A 26,606-nucleotide genomic window follows, 5' to 3' on the forward strand; every position below is an offset into this window, starting at 1 on the left:
GATTCCCAAAACAGGTAAAGACCCCTCTTTGTGCCAGAATTACAGACCGATCTCTCTTTTAAATGTAGACCTCAAACTGTTCACCAAAATTCTTGCAAATCGCCTCTCGCCCTTTCTACCCAATATTATACATAGAGACCAAGTGGGGTTTGTCCCTGGCCGTGAAGCCAGGGACAATACTACCAAAACCATACACTTAATAACACATGCCCATCGTAGCAACACCCCAACTTGCCTCCTCTCCTGTGACGCAGAGAAGGCCTTTGATAGGGTTAGTTGGTCCTTCTTACACTCCACCCTTACACAAATTGGTCTAGGCCCCAGAATGCTAGCACGCATCATGTCCCTTTACTCCTGCCCTTCAGCCACTATTCTGGTCAATGGTACACAATCCGAAAAACTAACGATTTCCAATGGTACCAGACAGGGCTGCCCTCTATCCCCTCTCTTGTTCGCTCTAGTAATCGAACACCTTGCCCAAGCCATAACAGCAAACCCAAATATACACGGTATTCAGACCACCTCCTCCCAATATAAACTTTCTCTATATGCCGACGATCTTCTCCTATATGTGACCCAACCCCACATTAGTATCCCGTCAATTCTTGCTGAGATCGACAGGTTCGGCCATTTTAGCAACTACAAATTAAATATATCTAAAACGGAAGCACTAAATCTCTCACTAACACAGCACACCTTGGCTTCCCTCAAGGCTAACTTCTCTTTTCAATGGCAGACAAAATCCATCTCCTATCTAGGAACTGCCATACCAAAACATACATCAGAAATCTACTCCCTCAATTATAGCCCACTTCTAACTAAACTGAAACGTCTTTCCGAACAGAGGAAGGACTTACAGATGTCGTGGTTCGGACGCATGAGCGCGTTAAAAATGGATATACTCCCCAAATTATTATATTTGTTCCAAACACTCCCGATAGCTCTTCCATCCGCATTTTTTCGTGCCCTTCGGTCCATGGCAATCAACTTTGTTTGGGGGGGGGAGCCACCCCAGATTGAAACATAAACTATTATGCTCTCCCATCGCTAAAGGAGGCCTGAGCTTACCAGATTTTGAATTGTATCATAACTCGGCGATATTTTCTCGCGTTCTGGAGTGGTTCCCCCATCCTTTATCCAAGGCCTCAACACTGGTGGAACAAGACCTCTCCCCAGTTGATCTCAGAGCCCTTCCTTGGGGCTTCAACAAGACTTATAAATCCCTTAACTCTTTATCCCCCCTTACCAAAGATGCACTGGCAGTATGGTACCGTAAGATAGAGAAATATGCTTTATCCACAGAACCGAGTCCCCTGACACCCTTATTCGATAACCCAGCCCTCCCAGAAAGTAAATCTACAGCCACTCTAGACATTTACAATAGAGATTCATGGCCCACAGCTCAACTATTTGTCCATCATGATAACGGCAAATATGTAACACACCCTAACATAGACACTACTAGAGTCACCTGGCTAACTCGTTTACACTTAAATTCATATTGTAAGAAACTCCACGAAACTAATCAAATACACAGACCACTGACTGGATATGAACAATTATGTACTAATACCGAAACCCCCCGTCATACTCTCTCCTTGATATACAAGATGATCACAGACTATACTGCTGATGCTCTCCCTAAGTACACTGCTATATGGTCGGAGGAGCTCGGAAGAGAAATAACAGAGGCGGAGTGGAGTAAGGCTTTTGTCTTTACACATAAATCATCCATTTCAAGCTATATCCAAGAAAAAAATTACAAACTGGTGTCAAGGTGGTATCGGGCTCCAACTAACCTCAAGATCATGTACCCTGCAGCTTCTGACTTGTGTTGGAGATGCAACGCAGGGAAGGGTACATATAAACACATCTGGTGGGAATGTGTGGGGATTCGCCCATTTTGGACACAAATTTTTGAAATATATTCTGAAATATATGACAAACCACTCACGCCTTCCCCCACCCTAGCACTTCTATCTATTCTACCTGGCTCCATCAAATCCCAGAAACATAGCCTTCTTAAATTTTTCCTTAGTGCAGGGAGACTCTTAATTCCTAGACATTGGAAAAATACCTCACCCCCATCCCTTACGGAATGGGTAGCAGAGATCAACGACCTCATGTTGATGGAGGAGATGCAGGCGAAATCCATAGAAAAAGAAGCTAAGTTCTCTTTCATCTGGAGTATCTGGAGGCATTACTCTACTTCAGACAAATTGAAAAATAGACTCACATCAACAAATACACCAGGGCCATAGAAGCCTCTCAATTCTATATAGACCCTCACGAGATGATTCCAATGCTTAGTGGGCGACGCCCGCTGTCCGATTCCCCATCCTCATACCTCTCTTTTTCTGTCTTTCTTCTCTCCCCTACTTCCCAACCCTATCTCTTCTTCCTTCCTTCCTTTTCCTTTATTACTTCTACCTTATTTTACCTCTTAGCTCAAAGTAGTTTGACGTTCCATTTGATTTCATATGTTCTGATGCCTCTGTGATTGTCGCGGAGGGTTTGAAACATATACAGGCATACTAGACCTATACCCTGATTTGTTAATTAGTAACCCGAGGTTGCCTGCTCTCGAAGCCCATGGACGCAGCAGGCTCCCAAAGGGGCGTTCAGGCCGAAGGGGCAGGCGATTTTCTAAAAAATGTGGTGGCATATTATAGGTCATCCTCACTAAACTCATGCCTTTTCTAATCATTATGTTTATATATTGGAAGGTATTATGTACATGTTAACAGATTTTATCCAACTGGACAGGCACACCTCTGTATGGTGTCTGGACCAGCTTTTGTTTTCTTCATATCTATGTTGCCTTAACAAAAATAATAAAAACTTATTGAACCTAAAATTGCCAGAAAACATTCCAATTAAGCAATTGTGTGCTATTCAAAAACTTTTGCTGCTTGGGACTAAAAGCTAATTTCCATGTGTTTTTTGGTTGTTTGATTCATTTATTCACGTTTTATGGATTATCACTAGAAGTGATTTGTTTTTCAACACATTAGTATTTATTTATTTAGTGATTTATATAATTATGCACATGGTGTCACATATATATATTTTTTAGATTGCATTTTTTAACACTGCTGGATTATACATATATATTTATTTTTTTAAAACTGCTGGATTATTTTGATTATCTAGCTACCAGTGTTTAAGAGCCAATTTTTTTTATTAATTTATCACATTGTGAAGCACTCCAAACACATTTCTATTTGTTTACTTTTTATAGTGATTCTGAACACATTTTTTTGATAGCAGCCTCACTTTTTTGGTGTGTATATTTATTAGTTATTAACCATTACAGCGCTTTGTGTTTTTTATTTATTTTTATGTTAGGATCTACTTGCTCCAGGAAGACAGAATAATGTTTATAGCAGCCTTGAACGAAACTGAGCATAGGGAACCGCTTTAAATGAAGCCATCTTCCCTAGCACCTTAGCAAAGGTAAATGTTAAGAACTTTTCCTTGCCTTGACCCCTTTTTGGGCTGAGTCCCAAACACTCCAAGCTCCTTACCGACCAGAAGAAAGTACCTTTAGACTGGGATCCCAACCCAGGAGTTCCAGATACTTGACCACCTAGGTCCAGCCATGCTACTGACTGATCTTATCAGCAGCAGATTGCCCCGGTATGCCATTACTGCTATACCCTGGGCATGGTGGCTAACCGGAAGGGCCAGACCACCAACCGGAAGAGGTGCTGTTCCCCCTGCGAAGTGCAGACAACCTCTGTAGCCCATGCAAATAAACACATATGCAAACGGCCCGTATGTGTATGAGGCAAGTATTAACGCCATATGCCTCTATGGAAGAGTGCATTCATGGAAGCATAAATTCATACAAATATGTTTTAGGCAAGAACAAGAAAAGTGTGCACTGTATACACGCATACATAAAACACGTGTGGTATGGAACAGGCATCCTGCAAGCAAGCATGCGCTTTATGAACGTGTTATGCAACATTACACAACATGTATCCATGCAGACACGTATTCCTATGTGAACATAAGTAATCCTGTATATTTAAGCAAAATTAAATTGTTATGCAACTATGCCAATCTAGGCGATCATGCAACTTTAGGCGATCATGCATCCTTATGTGATTGTGCATTTTTTATATGATCAAACACTTTATGCATAAGCACTACTGTGCGGACAAGTACCCTTGTGACCAAGGACTCTTGTGTGATCAAACAACCTTGTGTGATCAAGCACCCTTGTGCGATCAAGGATCTTTATGCAATCCAGCATTTTTATGCAATTTTAGACATTTCTGTGCAAACAAGCACTTTAATGTGACCCAGCGTCCTCATGCGACTATGTAAAGCACATGTAAATCCATACCAACAGAAAACATGTATCTTTATGTGATCAACAAGAACATGTTCTCTTACTTGTTTTACCTACATGATGTACATTCCAAACTCATGTATTTTATGCAAACATGTGGACTAGTAAAGAGGAAGTTATCCTTCGCCAACGTGCGTTTCTGCAATCATGCAATTTAACTGTTTGTGTGTTAACAATGCACACCAGCAACTGTGCATCCCAGTAGTTGTGCATTTGGCTAGCTTGTAAGCAAGCACCTGCATGAGGATCCTGTGGAGGTTTTCAAGCCTGATGATCAAGCATCTTTATGCGATCAAGCCTTTCTGCGTGACCATGCGACTAGGAGAAAAGAAAACAACAATGCATATCTATACAAACAAACGTGCATCTTTATGTGACCGTGTATCTTTAAGCGATCCTGTCACCTTATGCGATCACGCGTTCTTACGTGATCAAAAAAATTAAGCATGTTTTGAGTGTTATATATATATTTTTTTTTAACACAAAAATGTCCAAACATGCATTTTGTACACACATGACCATGTATCTGTATGTACCCTGTTTGTTTAAGCAGCACCTGTGCGTTTCAGCAGCAACTGTGCGATCCAGCCACTGTGTATTTCAGCATCTGTGCGTTTTAAGCAACTGTGCGACCTTAGCGACTGTGCAATTCAGCATCTGTGTATGTTAGCAACTGTGTGATTTCAGCAACTGTACATATCAGCACCTGCTCAACTTCAGTTGGTCCTATACTTATACCTGTAGGATACCAAGCACATATGTACTATGCTCAAACCTTTCAAACATGTAATATAACAACATGCATTTCAAAACTACAAGCATGTATATTATGCTATTCATACCCACAAGTAGAAAATGACACTTTTAAAGTGAACTGCTAATCATCCAGGGGTGTATCTACTACTTACAGCTTGTGTGTATAATAACCCCCCCATTTCTCTGTTTTTTGTGTGTATAATAACCACCAAAATTGTGCAAAGTAAAACATATTTCTATATTGATCCTATAATCGGGGCTTTTTTCCTCAGAGAGTGGGTGCAGCAACTCCTCCCTTCCGAGTCAGCCCTTGACTCCGCCCCTACCCACCTCCGAGCATCATTCCTTTGTTCCACACCTTACCCACCTCCCAGTACCACCCCTTTTAGAGAATAGAGAACCAAGTATCGTTTTGTGGTGCTAAGTATTTTGTATGGAATTTGTCGATAACAAGAAAGGCAGTAAAATAGTAATCTAGCAACAATGGATACCCCAGCGACAATAGATCCACCCCAGCAGCAATGGACTCCCAGCAACAATGGACTCCCAGCAGCCAGCATCAATAGACCCTCCAACAGCCAGCAACATTAGACTCCTACCTCAACAGTAGAGCCCTCCTAGCAATGATTGACTCCCTGCAACATAATACCCACCCTGAGTAACAATATATCCCTCACCAGCAACAACAGACTTTATATTGAAGAAAAACGTTATTACTGCACAGGAGTGATCACTCACTGAGGATATCTAGTGTACTGTGGTGCAAATGTTGGGGACATTTTTCAATGAAGTAATATTGGCACATTGTATGATTTTAGTTTTGAGTTTATTTCTCACTTATATATATACCTATATATTTTTTAATATTTTGTTAGCAATAGCACTTTATACAGTGATTGGTAACACTAAGATATTTCACCTAGATACATTTTGATCAGAAATAATATATGGGAAAGATCAGTTTTTTTATATAAAGCCAAAAAAAGAGAAAAATATCAATATACCAATATAGATGGCAGAGAAAAACACTTCATTATAGGATCAATATAGAAATATTTTTTACTTTCCACAATTTTGGTGGTTATTATTCACCACCTTTTTACTATAAATGCATTCCACTATTTCTAGGGTGGACCCACATGATTGCAGCAAACTAGATTGATGGGTTATTAAAACGGAGTTTTGCGCCGGTAACACATCCTGTTGGACAAATACTTACAGCTTGTACATGCCCCATGGATAGGCAGAAAATATACAGTATGTAATCATGACTTGTCTGTACCTGTTCCCAAGCTGGCTCTCACACACTCACGGCCCACTGTTCTGTCTCCAAGGCCGTCCGACCTGTCAGCACAAGGTAATTGCTGCCCTTCTTCCTGCCTAAAATAACAATAGGCTAGGAGCAAATCTGCGCCCTCTAGTGGCTGGGGAAAAAAACAGCAGCCTGCCTGTGCCAGAGTACAAGCATGATAGAACAGCACACTGCTCCCAGTGACCATCGGGAAACAGACCGTCAGATCGCTCTCTTAATAGAGACACTGAAAACAAATGCAGACTCACCATTCCTCGCTGCAGGGTACTGCTGGAATATCACAGCGACCCAATCTTCACCCATCACGGCGGGTTGGTGTGATGCCAAACCTTCAAGGACGGGGTCCCCTCTGTACGTAGGGGTCCACTGCCTTTGGCCATGTATAACGCCCTGCCAGAGCAAACCTGTGGTATAGCAATGTGACCAAGGTGCTGGATCTCAGGGCCCAGCTCTCCTAAGAGAAGCATTACAGGCAAAACCCCGTTCTTCGGTATCGAGGCGTCGGGTACCGACCACTTTAGCTTTTGTTTTGGCTCTTTGAATGGATCCGATAGCTTAGCTCCCTGACCCTGTTTAGGCCATCTAGGAGCACTCATTAACCGTGACCAACACCTTAGACACTGGCAAAAAAACTGAGGTACTCCCTGTAGGGGAGGGGTTATATAGGGAGGAAACTTCCTGTCTAATTGATTACACCAGTGTCCAGCGCCTGAAGGTGAGATATAACCCACTTAGTAATTACTATGAGCCTCTGTGTCCTGTGATGCCTGATAAAGAAATGTTATATATTGCAGCTTAGCCATCATTAGATGTGGTGACTGAATTCGTTTTCTTTTTTGGGGCCTTTTCCTTTCTGTTTTCACCTGGTGATCTGGCCAGTAACATACCACCTCCTGTATCATACAGACACCACACTGGATAAATGAGAACAGGGTTCTGATTTGGAAAGCAGCATTGTCATTCTGGGGGGGGGGGGGGGGGAGTGTTAGAAGTACTAGCAGATTTAAAATACAGTAACAAATTGAAGCTGAACTCCAGCTAATACTTTATAATCAGCATATAGTTTTTTTCCTTTTGGAATAAAGGTTTTACATAACAACGGCTGATTTTAAGCACCCCTGTCCATGTTAAATGGTCTATGTAACTGCAAGACATCATTTCTGTTAAAAAATAGACTTACTGGCAGGATAACCAGGTGAAAATAGAAGTAAGCAAGCCTAAAAAAGGAAAACAATTCAGCCATAACTTTTAAGACTTGATAAGCTGCAATGTAATAAATGTTTGCTTTTGGATTTATTTTGCTTTAGGCCCCTTTCACATGGAAAGACCGTTCAGGTCCGCCTGTCAGTTTTTTAGGCGGACCTGAACAGATGTTCCATGCAGGTCTATGGAGAGACGGATGTCAGCGGTAACCATGTCCACATCTGATCCGCCAAAATCAGACTTATGGAGATACATTCGCATCCGTCTGTCCGTTTTCGTCCGATCCCTCCATAGGTATCAGCTGCCCTCTGACAGGCCCCTCCCTGCTCAGGGAAATCAATGGAGAGATCTCTTGCTGAGTTGGTGGACTCCGCTGAGCAGACCGGCCTCGTGTGAATGAGGCCTTAAGGTATTTCAGAATGAAGTAGACGATAGCAGGAAGTCCTAATATTAGAAAAAATACTGGATACATTTTCGCAGCCTGGATCAATGCTTGTGACATTTACCCAACTATATATATATAGAGAGAGATATCTATATCTCTCTCTATATATATATCCCTGTGTGTATGGCCAGAATAAGATATAGACTGATATATAACACAGCGCTTTGCATATTTTAAATTCCCACCTGTCCATATTCCCTGAGAAGTTTCTACCCAATTTGCCTTTAGTCACACAAGCACAAGGTTGGTTTAGGTAAAAAACAAATAATAACATGCCAAGAATTCCATTCCATTCTGTATTCCGGAACTTTGTGACTTTCAGAAAGGTCACGTTTAGAAAATGCAGCCATTCTCAACCAGGGTTCCTCCAGAGGTTGCTAGGGGATCCTTGAACCAAGAATGATGTACCTCCTGTTTTATGGTGCCTGCATAGCTCAGGGCCAATGCCACCTGATAGAGCCAGCTGATCTCTTTAGTTATCCGTAAGGGTGATATTTTGACCACCACTGGCCATGGCTGTAAGGGGCATTTTACCCACTGACCTCCAATGAACAGCTTTTAGGGGGGGTTCCCCATACATCATAGGTACATCATAGGTATTGTTAAGGGTTGCTCTTGGATAGAAAATAAAGTAGTTAAGAAAGGCTGGTTTACCAATTTGAGGTCCGAAATAGGTTAGATCTCTCTGTTCGGTTTGTGAGCCATAAACAGGAAGAGAGATTTCAGGGATTCTACTTGAACCTCGAACCTGTATCACAGCTCCATTAACCTGAAGTTGGGATACAGCATTTAGTAAATCTGCTCTGTGCTGAGGAGATGAAGGCACATTTGATAGCCAAAAATGTGGAGGATGACTCTGAAATTCCAGTTTGTAACCAGAGAATATGACCTGCTGTACCCCAGGAGTCTGAGATCTTACTGCCATAGCAACCACAATTACTTGTGAAGTCAGTCCAGATAGGAAAAATGCCTTGAACAGGGACTCAAAATATTTACCCGCTGGGTCTCTGAAAGTAGGCAAATCCTCAACCAGAAACATGAGAATCTTGACAAGGCAAGAGATAAGCTCACCTCTCGCTACGACCTCTTTAAACCTGGCTTCATTCATGAAACCTGGCTTCATTAATCCAACACTGCGTCTTCTGTTGCCCTCTCCCATGGTGGTCTTCTCTGGACTTCTCCCCCACACTGCATTCGTCTTTTCTCTCCAGTTACTCTAAGGATAGCTGTGATCTACCAGCCCCCTTAGACCAGTATCAACCTTTAATGGTGACTTATCTGCCTGGCTACTTTCTATCTTCTGAAATCCCCACAATCATTCTTGGCGACTTCAACATCCCTGTTAATACTAACACTCCTGCTACTTCCAAACTTCTCAGTCTAACTTCCTCCTTTGACCTGAAGCAATATATATATGCTTCTACTCCCTCTGACAACAATATCTTTGACCTTGTTTTCTCCCATCTATGCACACTGTGCAACACCTCCAACAATCCTTTCCCGCCATCTGATCACTACCCTATTTAGTTTCACTCTCTCCCTATCCGCCACCTCCTCTCCCCCTCCAACCGCCTAACAGTTATCCGTAGAAACCTTCACCATCTCAACCCTTCTCTTCTCTGCTCTGCTACTGACCACCTCTACGACAGAATCTCACCCCTATCCTGCCCAAACCTAGCCACTTACATCTACAATGCTTCACTGTCATCCTCCCTGGACACACTGCACAAAATCCAGCCCCGACCCCTACAACTTTGGCAAACAGATGACACCAGAAGTCTTAAAAAACATAGCCGTGCTCTTGAGCGCCTGTGGCACAAGACTAAGTCTCAGAAAGATTTCAACCAATATAAATTTGCCCCCAAAAATACAATTCCTGCCTCCTTACTGCTAAGCAGACCTATTTTTATCACTCTCATTAACAACTTATCATCCCCTCCCCATCAACTCTTCTCGACCTTCAACTCTCTTCTTCATCCTCCACCCACTAACTCACTGCCCAGGAGATCGCCAGTCATTTCAAATAAAAGAGTGATTAAATTCATGAGGAGATCTGCTCTGTACAGATACCCTCTCCACTTAACACTCCATATCCATAGGTACAACTCTTACTTCCCTCATTTAACCCCACCGCTATGTTAAGAGTTGATAACCGGGGTGGCGTGGCCTGCGCCCGAACAGAGCGGCGATCTCCCGCGCGGCGGCCCGAACGGAGCGGCGATCTCCCGCGCGGCGGCCCGAACGGAGCGGCGATCTCCCGCGCGGCGGCCCGAACGGAGCGGCGATCTCCCGCGCGGCGGCCCGAACGGAGCGGCGATCTCCCGCGCGGCGGCCGTCACATTCAGGAAAATCCCACCCCAGACCCCTGAGGTATGTCACCATCAAAATCGCAGAGAGCGGCAGCGGCAAAACTTGAACAGTACTGCAGACAGGAAAAGGAGGACATGGAGGAAAATGGCGCTCCTGAGAAGGTAGGGGGGGAGAACAAACGGCGACAGACACCGACAGACTGCTTGAAGCAATCACTTTATGCAGAACTTCCCTTACAGCGCAAATTGAGGAAGATGGACATTTCCCTTATTAGGCAAGACTTCCAAAAGCTCAGAGACCGGGTGAAGGAGACAGAGACCAGGCTGAGCACAGTGGAGTACGCCATTCCACCCCTACAGACATCCTCAGACCACATGCAACAGCAAATACACCAACTCCTCACTAAGCAAGATGACATGGAGAACAGGCTGAGAAGATGTAATTTACGCCTTATAGGCCTGCCAGAGGGGACTGAAGGAAAGGACACTACCACGTTCTTAGAACAACTCCTAATAACCACCTATGGTAGAGAAGCCTTCTCCCCGATGTTTGCAGTGGAGCGAGCGCACCGCATGCCAGCCAGACCCCCCCCCCCCCCCCCCCCAGGGAGACCCCCCCCCCCCCCGGAAAATTTATAGCTAAACTCCTTAACTATAAAGACCGGGATGCAGCTCTGAGAATGGCAAGGGAGAAAGGCAACATCCCAGTGGGAAATGTTAAAAGTGGCCATCTTCCCAGACTTCTCAGCAGAGGTACAACGTTGCCGCCACTTTATGGAGGCGAAACGCAGGCTGAGGAATCGACATTATAAATATTCCATGCTCTTCCCCGCCCGCCTCAGAGTGGAACATGACGGCCGCGCGATATTCTTCGAGGACCCGGAAGAAGTTATTTCCTGGCCATCCCTGAAAGAGCCGAATGATCAAGTCCCAGGTATACAGTTTAGTCTTTTTTGTACTCACAATCACGTCTAGTGCAATTCCCCCTTTTGTTCCCAGAATCGCATAACTGTACTGTTCCTCGAAATTGCATGGAACTCTACTCCACTTATGGGCATGGTACATTCCACGCCATACACAACAAGCTCCTGCATGCGATATGGAACCTACAATACCCCAATGTGAGTACAGAACACTCACCTCAGCCACTTGATATACAGGAGTCCTATTACCCCTACCCACTACATTACCAAAATCTTACATACTACCCAAGACCATGCTGACCAAAGGAGCTACGGAGATACAGTGTCCTACCAGTCACATGCAGTGTGCAGCGAGACTTTGCCCCACACACCACTGGGAGTCGATATTATGTTGACTGGAGCTTTTTCTGGAGCTTGATTGTTACCTTTTGTAGAATACAGGGGGATCGAAGAAATTTGGTTCACCTTGACCTATTGATATGGGAGACATCCCTAGACCGATTCAGGATCCAGAGACTTAGCCAGTTATACTACCTTTTCTTCATAACTTGGAAGATAGAGTATTTCCCAGTTGGAAAACACAAGTTAAGAGAACAAGCCCGCACCAGTTGGGAAGGGTGCAGGGCAAGGAGGGGGGTGGGAGTTAATTCAGTTACAGTTTTGTTGAACCCGATTGTGCATACTAACTTCAGAAAACAGGTAACACTTCGTGAAATATGTGAATGTCTATATATGTTATGTAAAACAACATTACTAACTCCATGTTTGTGTATTGAGCACCTAAGTGCCACATGCGCTGGGGAAACGTGCCAAATATGACTATTATTTGATTCCAAAAAATCCGGTCTATGGCATCTTTAAAATTTCTTACGTGGAATGTGAAGGACATACGCGAGAATGTTACGCGTGCGGCATTCTTCACATTCCTTAAAAACAACATGCAGATGTGATAGCATTGACGGAGACACATGTTGAGGGGAGCATCCAGATGGCACTTCACCGTCCGTGGGTTGGGTGGGCATTTCATTCTACCCACACATCCCATGCTAGAGGTGTCTCAATTTTGATTGCTAAATCAGTACATTTTGAATTATGTGAGCTGTCCACTGACCCGCAGGGGCGATACGTATTCCTTCTGGCTAAACTGTAAGAGTTGATAACCAATGGCACAAGGCAAACAATAGCAAAATCAATAACCAGATTAAAATGGACAAGATGCTTTTCTAACACCTAATAGCATTATTTTTCTCTCGGAAAAGACATTTTGCCACAGCGGAATTTCATTTGCCCTTCTGGAACAAAACTACTGGAGCGTTTAATGGTAGTAATGGTGGAAAACTGTATTAATTTGTTATGTCAGGGATGTTTTTTTACCCTTTTTTTCACCCCAGTTATCTATGCAACCATATTGTTCTGGTGTAATTTTTTTAAAGTGTTACTAAACCCACAACAGTAAATTCAGTTTGTATATGCAGTAAAGCATGATTGTTATACTCACTGTGGAATGTAAGGGGTTAATCTTCTACACTGTGTAAAAAGACTATTTGATCCAGTCTTCTCTGATCCTCACCTTCTTCTACTGTCCCCAAACCATCTGATGATAGTACAGAACCCTAGGAGGCACTCTGCACATGCTCAGTTTGGTGTGTATTGCTAGAGAGATTTTTTTTTGGGGGGGGGGGGGGGGGGTGCATTTGTTTAGCACAGGGCCAATCAGTACTGTCCAGACAGAGGGTCAGAGGTCAAGCAGGCTCACAGGACAGTCAGAGGAGAATAAAAATCCTCCTACAAGCTTTAACCAGTGCTCAGCTGGACACTGATAGAAGACACAAGACTGCTATATCCTGCTGATGAGAAAAGGGCTTTAACAGTTTATATTTACAAAAATAATTTCCGTGTTCTGTGGGAGACCAGATATAGTGAATGCAGGGTCCTGGGTTTAGTAATTAGTAACACTTTACACCCATTGCACCATATTTAGCACTGTGTTTTTTCACCTTAATGCATCATATGCATTAAGGTGAAAAAACACCTGGCAGTGACTGGACCCCCAGCTCCCCCGTTTTACTTACCTTAGCCCCGTATTTCCCTCGGCGAGGATGCGCTGTCCCTCTCTCCACAGGGTCCCGGCTCTTGACAGGATAGATTGATAGCAGCGCAGCCACTGGCTCCCATTGCTGTCAATCAAATCCAATGATGCGGACGCCGGGGCCGAGTCCAGCATTCGTGTCTATGGACGCAAATGTTGGACTCAGGAGCGCGCCCGCAAGGTAAATCTGGGAGAGTGCTTCTCCTAGGGGCATATCTGATGTGGGGAGGAGCTGCAAAAGCTGCCGGGGGACTCCAGAAATGGACGATCAGGGCCACTCTGTGCAAAACGAGCTGTACAGAGGAGCCAAGTATGATATGTTTGTTATTTTTAAAAAATAAAAAACAAACCTTTACAATCACTTTAAGGGCAAGGTGACAATGTGTTTGTGAAGAGCAGCCCTCCACGCCAGTTTTACTCCTTTTACCAGCACTCCTTTGCCACTCTTGCATTCATTGCTACCAGCAACAATACTGGTGCCTCCAGGCATGAAGAAGCATGTAACTGTCATATGTGACAGTGCCTGAATCTAGCAGTCAGTCTCTAGGCTTGCGATGGTTATATGACCAAAAGGAGTGTTGGTAAGGTAATTATAAAGGGGATGGGGACAGCCCACTACATACACGGTCCTTAAAAGAGCAAACTAATAGTATCTCTTTATGGCCTGTTGCTGAAAAAAAAAAGAAATATCTAAGTCTTGAACCTCTTCATTGGTCTATCTTTCAAAAAATGCCAAAGGCATGCAAATTATATCACTTACATTTGTCTTTTTTTACTGAAGGTGGGGCGAATCTTAGCCACTTTTGGATACAATCCAGCACAGATAACCGCCTTGATGAGCTTTTCATTATCTAGAAAGCAGAACACCTTATTGGACACTTTAAAAAGGTAAATCTGACAGCAGACTGATCTAAGATTACCACTCACCTGAATTGATATTAGCTTTAGAATGCTTTGGATTACTGCTGCTGACAAAGCCTGCTCCGAGCAGGTGCTCAGCAAACTGCCCTTTCATGTCATTTAGCATCTAAAAGATAAAAAAACAGGAACATTTGCTTTACATTGTAGGGGTGTACTATTAACATGAGTGCCTGAATAACTAACCAAACATGATTTTATATAAAGAGAAAGGATAGTACCTTGAGTGAATTAGAAGACAGGAAGTTATCCCAGCAGTAGTCCTTCTCTGCTTTTGGTCCATATCGCTTAGATTCCTCCCAACCCTAAGATGGTAAACAGAAATGCTATGTTATTGTAAAATGAATGCTCAATAATACATTATAACTATTTAATTACAGAAAAATAAACTGAATAGACTGACAAAAGGTGCCACATTCAATTTAGAACACTATGAAATAATAAGGGATCATTACACACACAAAAAAAAAAAAACAACAGTCTTCCTATGACATAATACACACAGTCTTATTTTTTTATACTATCACTCCTTTGTACCGGTTTGCTGTGCAGTATCATTATTGTAATGCAAATGAAGGAGACTCACAAAAATCTACCCTCTAATGGAGCAGGGATTTTCACAGAATATAATCTTTTTTTTTATTATTAAAACATTTAAATATTGAAAGAACACACCTGTGCACTGTGCAAGTAATCTGCCTATGCCACTTTTACATTTGCAACTCGCCCACACCTTACACAAGACTGGATAGTTTACTAGTTTACTTGTTTGTAAAAGATTTTACACAGAACACTTTAAAATAAATTAAGATAATTTCCTTGTCAGTTATACTTTTTTTTTTTTTTCCCCTTTTCATTTTGCTCTGAACTCCTGCAAATAGGTGATGTGTTATGGTCACCATTGCTGTTGTCTGCACTGCATAATTGACACCACAAAGGAATAAAACTACTAGTGGTTAGAAAAATTTGAATTTTTGGTTTACCTATAAAATCCACTTCTTGGAATACATAACAGGACACAGCATGTCCACCTGAGACCTAAGAGTAAGATTTTTATGAGGGGAGAGGACTACTTTCGCCTGGACGATGGCCAGGATCAGGCCTAAATATTCCAACTTCTGGGTTGAGGCTAAGGTCAACTTCTTTAAACTCAGAATCCATTTGAACCTCTCCGGAATGCTCCCTGTGCGAGACATATTGGTCTTCAACAAGAAAATAAATTGCTCCTCCAAAAGTAAGTTGTCCAGGTACCCTCTATATACACACTGGGTTATCCTGGGTTCGCAGGAGCCCCAGATCCGTAGTCAGAACCTTGGTTAAACACTCTCGGAGCTGTGGACAGGCCGTACAGAAAAGCCACAAACTGAAGTGATAGTCCCCCATCACAAACCATAAAAATCTTTGGCGAGGAGGAAAGACTGAACGTGCTGGCAAGCATCTTTGATATCCACTGGTGTCAGGAATCTTACTGTTGGAGAGAGGCAACCACTGGCTACACAATTCTATAAAGAACTTCCACACATATGGAAACAAAGAGGAGTTGATTTACTAAAACTGGTGAGTGCAAAATCTGGTGCAGCTGTGCATGACAGCCAATCGGCTTCTAACTTCAGCTTGTTCAATTAAGCTTTGACAAAAAAAATAGAAGCTGATTGGTCTCTATGCAGTGCTGCACCAGATTTTGCACTCTCCAGTTTTCGTAAATTTCCCCCAGAGTCTCTTGAGATCAAAGATGGGTTGAACATCACTGTTTGGTTTTGGAAACATGAAAAGGTTTGAGTAGAAACTAAAAAAAACCTTTAGCTGCCCAGGAACCATAATGATCACTCTACAAAATAGAAGATGATCAAGAGCTTGCAGTTTTTTCTGCAGGATCCAGTGCAGACCGCCAGTAGTTACAGTCTGTCCCTGCATGGTCAATGTGGGTTATGGGTACCACTCCCCTGAGCATAGAAAAGCTGTAAGAAAATGGATCTGGAAAAAGCTAACCACCTAATCCCTTTGACAACCTTTGAGAAGCTAGATATTCTTTTGTGCGGAGACCTAATGGACATGACATCACCGAAGATAAAAAAAAAAAAAAAAAAAACTGAAGCCTTGCCAAACAGGGAGGGGTTATGCCCAGGAAAGGACTGGCTTTTTTTTTTTTTGCCAGTGTCCAATCAGCTGAAGGTGGCAGCATAAACCTATCATCATGGATATAAATATATAAAGATGCCTTGCCATGTGATGTATGATAGGTAAAAAAACAAAAACAACGTTAAAGCGCTTGTTAAAACACCCCCCCCCCCTACAAAAAAGAAAAGAAACATCCTGTTCCCTTAAAGCATGCTATACAGCAGAGTGCTTATGCTGTGTCATTTGGACTTCTCTAACACCTAAAAAATACCTTTCTGATCCTGCCTGGCTATACCCCTCCCCTTTGTAAACTGACCACAGTGTATCATGGCTGCTGACACTGTGGTCAGTTTACGTGCCTCCATCATCTGCAGCCTGCTATCCATCTCCTCTGTTCTCCTCCCCTTCCTGCCCCGCTGCTTTTCTCAGAGCCCGCCCCCTCCGCTCCTGCTGCTTTCATATTGAATATAAAATGCTCCTAACCCCTCTGCATTATATTAATAAGTTCCCCTATGCCTGTGTTATATAATAAATATGCTTATCTGTACCGATAACACAGCGGCTGCAATCACGTGACTCCTCGGCTCGCTCTCTCTCCTCCCCAGTTGACATCAGCGGCAGTGCTCGGCCCCGCCTGCGGGAACTGTCAGCCAGAAAGAGGAGAGAGAAGGCACCTGAGCGCCTCGAGCCGATGTGATATCGGTACAGATAAGCATATTTCTTATATAACACAGGCACATGGGAACTTCTTGTTATAATACATTTTATATCAGTGACTTAACCACTTTAACTTTTAATTCTACACATTATTCCCATAGGAATGATTTTTCTCAAAAGCTGTCTTTTAAAGCGCCAAAATAATGTTTTTGACTTATCTGTAAAATCCTTTTTCTTTTGGGGTACAGGACACAGGCTTTCATTAATCAAGGCAATGCATTATATGCTGTCACCTTCAGGTGAGGGCACTGGCAAACAAAAGTGTTAGGACAGACAACATAACCCCCTCCCACTCCCAACAATACTCAGATTTTTTTTTTTTACCAAGCAATAGGAGGAAACATAAGGACAGCAGGGAAGGTTTCCAGTGCCCTGGACTGTACTACAAGAAAAGCATTTACCAGACGAGTCAAAAACCCCTATTTCTTAAAATCATACAATAGAAGACAGACCTCCATTAATCAAGACCCTGGGATGCCCACAAGCAATACAACCGAGAGGTGGGAAACTTGGCAAACAATGGTAACAGGCTCTAGAGAAGTCAGATAAACTCAGAATGGGTTTAAGTACCTTATGGTTGAAGCTGGTATCAGCAGAGGACTGAACATCCATCTGGTAATACAGACCTGTGAACAGAGAACCAGCTGGTGGCATGCACATCTGATAAACAGATACCTGGAGCTGTAAAGCCTAAGAAGTACTAACCAAATGAGTCAAGCGAGCCTCAATAGGAAATGGAGGATTTCTATCCTTTAAAGCAATATGCCAGGGGTCTCCAAACTATGGCCCTCCAGTTGTTCAGGAACTGCAATTCCCATCATGCCTATTAATGTCTGTGAAAGTCAGTTTTACAATGCCTCATGGGATGTGTAGTTCCGCAACAGATGTAGGACCGTAGTTTGGAGATCCCTGCAATACGCCTTAGTGATAACCTGTCTATCCACCAAAAACAGTGGAACGACACACACAGAACCAACCTTTGCGGGAACCTGTGGGAATAACAAAGGAAAATGAGCGTTTCAGATATTAGCAGTGGCCAATCTGTAAAATTGCAGTTTACCGCATCTGAAAAGTATAGCGAAATCTCCTTGCTCTAGAAAAGAAGTAATGGCAGGACAATGTCCTCATTAAGGTAGAAGAGTAAAACCACCCTGGGAAGAAAGGCCGGTGGCCACAAAACCACCTTGTCCATATGACAAATAAGTGTACCAGTTCCAAGACACACCTCACTGAAATGAGAGCAATGCGAAAAACAACCTTTCAAGTAAGGTTGGCCACAGGAATATGCTGAATGGGCGGGCTCAAAGAGGGGCTTCTGAAGAGCCGACAGGACCAGATTACTATCCCGTGGCAAGACTGGAGAATGAACTAGGGGTGTTATGCGAGACACCTTCTCAACAAAGGCCTTTACCAATAAACTGAGTGGCCAGCGGTCTTGGAAAGAATAAACAAAGCCGAACTGTGATCTTTTAAACCGGTGTTCAAGGCAAAGTGCTGATCCAGCCAAGATTAAGGAAAAGACAGGACATGACCCACAAACCATTCAAAGTAAGCATTCAAAAGGTGATGACCTTCTGAGAGGTTGATTTCCCACCTTTAACCACTTAACGACCGTGCTATAGCCAAATGACGGCTACAGTGCAGCTCGATAACTCTGAGAGGGCGTACATTGGCGTCCTCCCAGAATCACGCTCTCACGCACACATGGGATTACCCGTGATAGCCGGGTCCCGAACCAGGCGCATCATGGATCACGGTAAATGGCCGCTGACAGCGGTCATTTGACGGAGCGATCACCTGTAAAACTGGCGTCATGTCCAGTTCCTCTCTCCCCTCTCTGTACCAATCGGTACAGTGTGAGCGGAGAGGGGGAGAGATCGGGTCCAGCAGCCCTTCTGGGCCGGATCTGTAGTGCTCACAGCGCTGCTCTGTGACAATTCCAGCCTCAGCCATTCCATCCATAATCAGCAATACTCAGCCATCCATACTCAGCTATCCATTCATGCTCAGCAATACTCATCCATCCTCAGTCATCCATCCATGCTCATCCACCACCCAGCCATACTCATTAATGCTCAGTCATCCCATCTATACTCAGCCATCCACGGCTCATCTATCCCCATTCATGCCACATCAGTTCTCATCCATGCCACATCCATGCCACTACAGTGCCTCACAAAAATGTAATAGGTAGTCAAATTAGATTTGAAATGTATGCCCCTAGAACGCCTGATGGTGCTCCCTGCATGTTGGGCATCTGTATATGGCCAGGCTGTGGAAAAGTATCAATATACTCAGGAGAAGTAGGAGAATCTATTTTGGGGTGCAATCTTTGGTATGTACATGCCATGTGTTAGAAATATTGTATAAATGGACAACTTTGTGTAAAAAAAAAAAAAAAAAAAAAAGAAAAAAAAAATGCGTTTTCATTTTCTTTCCACATTTTCCAAAAGCTTAGACATGTTCAAAAAAAACTCATTATGCCTCATAGATTATATGTTGGGGTGTTTTCTTTCCAAAATGGGGCATTTCCATTGTCCTGGTACTCCAAGGCCTTCGAAAGTGCAGACGGTAGTCAAGAAATGATGTGTGTAATTTATGCTCCTAGAACGCCTGGTGGTGTTCCCTGCATGTTGGGCCTCTGTATGTGGCCAGGCTGTGTAAAAGTCTCACACATGTGGTATCGCCATACTCAGGAGGAGTAGTAGAATGTGTTTTGTGGTACAATTTGTGCTATGCATATGCTGTGTGTGAGAAATAATGTGCTAATATAACAAGTTTGTGAAAAAAATATCTTGATTTTTGCAAAGAATTGTGGGAAAAAATTACAACTTCAAAAACTCACCATGCCTCTTACTAAATACCTTGGAATGTCTACTTTCCAAAAAGGGGTCATTTGGGGGGTATTTGTACTTTCCTGGCTTGTTAGGGTCTCAAGAAATTAGATAGGCCATCAGTACATCAGGTACAAACGAAGAAAAAAGCTGAATTTTCGTTTTTTTTCTTTTATTGCGCAAAAAATAACAAACCCAGCGGTGATTAAATACCACCAAAAGAAAGCTCTATTTGTGTGAAAAAAGGACAAAAATTTCATATAGGTACAGTGTTGCATGACTGAATAATTGTCATTCAAAATGTGAGAGCACCGAAAGCTGAAAATTGGTCTGGTTAGGAAGGGGGTTTAAGTGCCCAAGTGGGTGATTGGTTAAGCTGCATAGGATAGGAAAAATGGAGTCTGAGAGGCACTGATTCCTCAGGACTTGGGCTTCAACAGCCAAGCCATCAAATTCAGCGACTAAGTAGAATGGTTGACCAGCCATTTATACAGCAGGTTGGGTGGGAAGTACCCACCAAATATGTCTTCCAGGAGTTGGGGAATTTCCAAGTACCAAGTCCATCTGGGTTGATTGGTGCCCCCAAGATCGGTGGGATGCCCTCCATCTCGATTCTGCAAAGCAGTCAAGAAAAAATCCACAGTGGAAGGAAGGGATTCCCACAGGGTTACCAGCATGTGCACTGCAAAGGCTTTTAGTTCCCCAACCAAGAACCTGTCCATATTGTTGGCAAGATACCAACAGATCCACATCCAGCATTCACCAAAAATGGAAGATGTCCTAGAATACTTTGGGTTGAAGGGATGATTGAGGAAGTCTGCCTATCAATTGTCCACTCTAGGAATGTGATTGGGGCCAAGGCTGGAACAAGTCTTTTGACTTAAGTGAGAATTGAGTCCAGTTGACAAAGTAGTAGTCTAGTTGACCGGCAGCTTCTGGTGCTGCCCCGATGATTAAGGCCCTATGGTGTAGTGCAACTCAACCCTCATCGGTCATCCCTGAAGTTGGTGGGTCCTTTGCAATTCGTCTTTAGCTTGTGAATATTGATGGGAAGTCTGGACACCCTCAAGGACTGTTTCCGCCCCTCGGCATTTGTAGTGAGAACTGTCCAGAACAGAAGAAAGGACTTCCAGCTGATGTACCAATGATTCCTACAGGCATTTTCTGAATCGTAACCAGATGCTTTCCCAAGCTTCTTTGTACCAATATATTTGCTGGTGATTGCCTGTTCACATATATATGTTCAAAACCAATAAAAAAAATTTGGCAAAGAGAACGGACTTCCATAAACTCATTACAGGGCTGGTCAGCCACCAGTTTAGCAACATTCTAGTCTTGGGGGAGACAGGCAAAAAAACCAAAAAAACAAAAAAAAAAACAAAGAGCAGCACCATCTAAGTGCAGCAAGATAAAACCGTTTATTAACACGCATTAATGAGGCAGCTCACAATGTTGCAGGTGTGTAAATGCATGTGGTGAAAGTACAGTTTATCCGCTCCATGAGGGGGGGCGTGCTGCCATGTGGGTGTGGGAGGCCGTTGGTTTCGGCTGTGCTGGTGGCTCCAAGCGCTTCCTAGACTCTTGGGTACACACAGGACAGCTCTGGGACAGGGGTGGAGCGGGCAGTGCGCGCGTTCGGAGCATGCGTGCTCCATCAGGCCATCTGCATAATATAACAAAGTTTAAGTAATGAATGTTTTTTACACTTTGTTGTATTATGCAATGGCGTATAATTACTCCAAATGTTGCCATCTATTTGTTTCACTCTTCATCGTTTCACCTTATGTGCAGGTCAAATGTTTGGTTCATGATTGTACCCATAATTTATCTTGATCTAACCCAGCCACTGTTAGTTCCCATCTATATATTGATGTTTATTTTTATTTACTTTTTTACTTTTATTTTTTTACATAAATATTTTTTCACATTAAACCACTTTTTTTATTTTTCCATTATTTAGATTCATTTTTTCCCCATTTATTCCCCTATTTTTCCTTGTTTTAATTAAATCATCCCACTATACATTTTTTATTCTTCTGATTTTTACCGCACAGCAGCTTTTTCAGCCCCTCGCATCCAAAGTACTCCTTAGTTGAGCTGTTACCATGGCATAGCTTTGGCACGCCCACAAACGTCAGCTCTCACTTATACCTTTTCTAAGATGGCCCCCCACAGAGTGCCTGATGAAGCATGCATGCTCCGAACGGATGCACCGCTCGCTCCACCCCTGACCCGGGTGTGACGTCAGTAGCCTGTCCTGTGCTTACCCGAGAGACTAGGAAGTGCTGGGAGCCACTGGAGCAGCAGAAACCAACGGCCACCCACATGGCAGCACCCCCCCCCACCCCATGGAGCGGATGAACTGTACTTTCACTACATGCATTACACACCTGTAACATTGCGACTTGCCTCATTTATACTTGTTAATAAACGGTTTTATCCTGCTGCACTTAGAAGGGACTCTACAAGTGCATAAAAACAAAGAAAGAGAGCAGCGCCATCTAACTCTTTCAAAAGCCAGCAGCTGTCAAGTACCAGATATCTCACCCCCAGAGTCTTTTACCACAACTGATGGACTTTTATTGCTTTTTTTGTCTAAGCCCTTTGTTAATGCTTCTTACATCCAGCATCCTGAGTGCCAATATTTGTGTTCCTTTATGCTTGGGACACAGGCGAATGGGCTGTTTCAGAGGGAGGCCACCAGGAGGTTCAGTATTCTCACGCAAATGTAAATTGAAGGCAGCTTCCTGGAGTGAATGGTCTGGACATGAGTAGGGAGGGTTACCACAGTTCCTGAGGAAGAAACATCATATAGCCTGGCCTCAAGACTAGGGCACAGGTACTCCGAATGAAGGGTCAGATACAAGCCAGACTTTCTAGAGATTGAGGATCCATCTGAAGCTATTAATTGTCTGCATTTACCAGCAGATATTATCTGTGAGGGTTTGGGCAGAGAGTCCCTTCAAGAGGTGATCATCCAGATATTGGATAATGTGGATTCACTGATTGCACAACAGCACAAGGATCAGCTCAAGCGTGCAGAGGTAGAAGAGAAGAGCCACAAACTGAAGTGATACTCTTCCAACAACACTGATGTGGGTTAAAAATGGGAATGTTTAAATATGCATTTTTGAGATCTATTAACGATAGAAATTCCCCTAGTTGCTACAAATGCAAAATCATATCAGGCTGGTGCCATCTGAAACCTTTGAACTTGCAAGGTGTTGAGAACCTTTAGGTCTAGGATAAGGTGGCTGCCCCCTGTTGGGCTTCAGAACCATAAGCAAGTTTGAATAAAAGGTCTGAAATCATTCCTCTGAGGGAACAGGGACAATCACTCCCAATCGCTAAACTTAAACCTCTCAACGGAACAAACTCAACTCCCTAAACAAGGCACTACTACAAACAGCAGACTCAGTAGCGCCAAAACGCAGAACACTCATCCGCAAAAAAAACTCAAGATGGTTTAATGGCACCCTCACCCTACTCAAGCAGGAACGTAGAAGAGCTGAAAGAGCATGGAGAAGAAATCCTACTAAGGAAAATCATACAAACTACAAAGTAGTCACGGTGAAATACCACAAAGCAATCTTCACAGCCAAAAAAGAACATTTCTCGAATACCATCTCAACTGCCATAAACCGACCGCGGGAACTTTTCAAAATAGTGGCCCAGTCAATGAACCCGTCCTGCTTAGAGCCCCCAGCAAACGATACTCAAGATTTCTGCAATGAGTTATCAAATTTCTTCATCGACAAAATCGACAACATCCGGAAATCAATCCAACAGAAAAAAACAACCAACCTCACCCAACCAAAGCAAAAAGAGGACATCAACACGAACATCACACAACCACCGGACTTCTTCTTGACACGATCACCACTGACACGACTAAAACCATTATGAGAAGCCTTCGAGACAGCACATCACCAAATGACATCATTCCCACGAAACTCCTTAAAGAATGCTCCAAGATCCTGGCTCCCTCTATAACACACCTCATAAATCAGTTGTTCAAAGAAGGGATTGTGCCAACCTCCCTCAAGCAAGGCACCGTCAAACCCCTGCTAAAGAAACCCAATCTCGACCCTAAGGACCCTAACCACCGCAGACCGATAACAAGCCTTAGCACCATCGCCAAGATTATGGAGAAAGCGGTAGTACAACAGTTACAACACCATCTGGACACACATCAACTTCTGGACACATTACAATCAGGTTTCCGCCCAGGCCATGGCACAGAAACGGCACTTCTAAAAATATGGGATGATGCCCTTGAAGCAGCAGATGACGGAGAATCATGTCTCCTGATATTGCTAGACCTTGGTGCAGCATTTGATACAGTGGACCACAATACTCTACTGGTCCCCCTCACAGAAGTTGCAGGAGCCACAGATTCACGTCTAAAATGGTTTGCATCCTTCTTAGAGAATCGCTCGCAGACAGTGAAACTGGGAGCATTTACCTCTGACAACCAGACAATTTCCTGTGGAGTCCCCCAGGGTTCACCCTTGTCGCCAGTGCTATTCAACATCTACATCCGCCCACTCCTCAAAATCATCAAAAAATCAGACCTCTGCTTCTACTCATACGCTGACGATACCCAAATCTACTTCCGCATCACCGGACAAAAAGACCACCATCAACAACTAGAGAAGTGTCTCACTTTGATAGATGACTGGATGACCACGAGTTCCCTCAAACTCAATGGGTCAAAAACAGAACTTCTCCTCCTACACGCTAACCAAAATCCCAAATCCAAGACCCCATGGACACCTCCCACCATCTTCGGACAGACCATCTCTCCGAGCACCAAAGCCAAGAGTCTTGGAGTTATCTTTGACTCAGAAATGACAATGGATGCACAAATAGGTTCAGTAGTTAGCGGTTCTTACCATCTCCTCTGCCTGCTACGCAGACTCATTCCCTTTATCCCAGAAAAGGACAAAGCAGCAGTAGTTGGAACAATCATCAATTCCCGTCTTGACTACGCAAACTCACTCTACATGGGCTTACCCCAATATCAGCTTGCGCGCCTACAGGCCATTCAAAACGCGGCGGCAAGACTGATAACAGGAAAAAAACCCTGGGAGTCCATCTCCCCATCCCTGAGGAGCCTACATTGGCTAACGGTAAAGAATCGGATCACATTCAAGACGCTCTGCCTCACCCACAAATGCATACAAGGTAACGCCCCTCAATACCTCAGAGAGAAAATAAAACACTACACACCCAATCGCAATTTGCGATCATCCAACCAAAACATCCTCCTCGTTCCCAAATATCGCTACAAAGCAAGGGGAGAACGCAGATTCGCAGTCCAGGGACCTCGGCGATGAAATGCTCTTCCGACTCACATCCGCATGGAAGAAAACCATCTGGCCTTCAGGAAAAAACTCAAAACCTTCCTCTTCTAAGAAGCTGGTCAACACTAACGCATTTAGCGCCTTGAGGCGATTCAGTTCGCATTTGCAGCGCGTTACAAATCATTCATTCATTCACTCCCAAAGAGTGAAGTTGTTGCAAGGCAGTCTGAAGGGCCTGCAATCTCATTTGAGATGTGGCGAGGTTCAGGGGGCATAAACAGGGGAAGAGGCAGGGATTAAAATTACAGCCTGTATCCCTGGTACACCACGTCCTGGAAGAAGACAACAAAATGGCCGATAGACATTTCCCCCACTTGTAGAAGTGGCACCCCCTTCAGTGGAAGGAGGACTTGTTGTCAGACTTGGCTGGCTTAAACGTCCAGGACTTGCAACGGAATTAAATGGAGGACTTGTCTTTAAAAGCAGAGGTCTGGGAGGAACAAAAGGATCTCTTCTGAATTCCGGACGTGACCAATTTTGCCAGGGGCATCTTGGCTTTCTGCTTACTAGTCAACAGTGTGTTCTTTTGCCAGTGGCTTCCTGAGTAAAGATAGATAAAGACTCTCTAAAGTCTCTCAATTCTCAATTAAGCAGAACCCTTTCCAGATGTTTTTTACAGACTGTCCCTACAGACCAGTTCTGCAAAGAATCCTGCACATCTGACTCAACATAAGAGTCAGACAAGAATTTTGGTGCAGGGAGCCTGACAAACCATCTGTAACAGACCCAACTGGGACAGGGGCTTTTGGAAGGGACTGCAGGGTAGCTTCTTGCCTACTGACTATGGGCCCGGCATTTGAGGGAGCTACAAGCATTCAGGAAGATGTCCTGTTATATAATGCAAGATGACAAGTTATTACCACATTTAACAGTCAAGGAAGCCATGATGGTCTCTGCCAACTTGAAACTTTGTGAGAAGATGGATGTGAAAAAGAAAGCTGGTTAATTAAATTTTTTGCTGGACTGTCTGGGGTGGGCAATCCCTAATTAATCAGGGCTTGTCTAGGGGGCTAGCTGTTGATTATCTTACTATTACTGTTTAATTAGGATACTGTTCATTAGATGTCCTGTTATATGTACTGATGTTACTGTGTAATTAGCTGTTGATTGGATTGCTGTTTAACGTATAGGTGACGTTAGCTCCATAAGGTGGGAATGACTAACTTCAAACAGGAACATACCACATTTACAAGGTCTTTAACCACTTGCCGACCGGCTCACACCAATATACGCTGGCAAAGTGGCACGGGTGTGCA

The 26,606-nt window shown here is 43.5% G+C and overlaps 1 protein-coding gene across 1 annotated transcript in view; it reads right to left on the reverse strand.

Annotated features, from left to right (window-relative positions):
* DHX36 (DEAH-box helicase 36) overlaps positions 1-26,606 on the reverse strand; it is a 174,986-nt gene that overhangs the window by 31,239 nt on the left and 117,141 nt on the right. Inside the window, exons 20-22 of the mRNA XM_073626057.1 lie at positions 14,537-14,620; positions 14,325-14,424; positions 14,158-14,248 (exon numbers count right to left, since the gene is read on the reverse strand). Of these exons, the coding sequence (XP_073482158.1) occupies positions 14,158-14,248; positions 14,325-14,424; positions 14,537-14,620 (275 nt within the window). The remainder of the gene's footprint in view (positions 1-14,157; positions 14,249-14,324; positions 14,425-14,536; positions 14,621-26,606) is intronic.

The sequence above is a fragment of the Aquarana catesbeiana genome, linkage group LG04, assembly GCF_042186555.1.
Source record: "Aquarana catesbeiana isolate 2022-GZ linkage group LG04, ASM4218655v1, whole genome shotgun sequence".
NCBI lineage: Eukaryota > Metazoa > Chordata > Amphibia > Anura > Ranidae > Aquarana > Aquarana catesbeiana.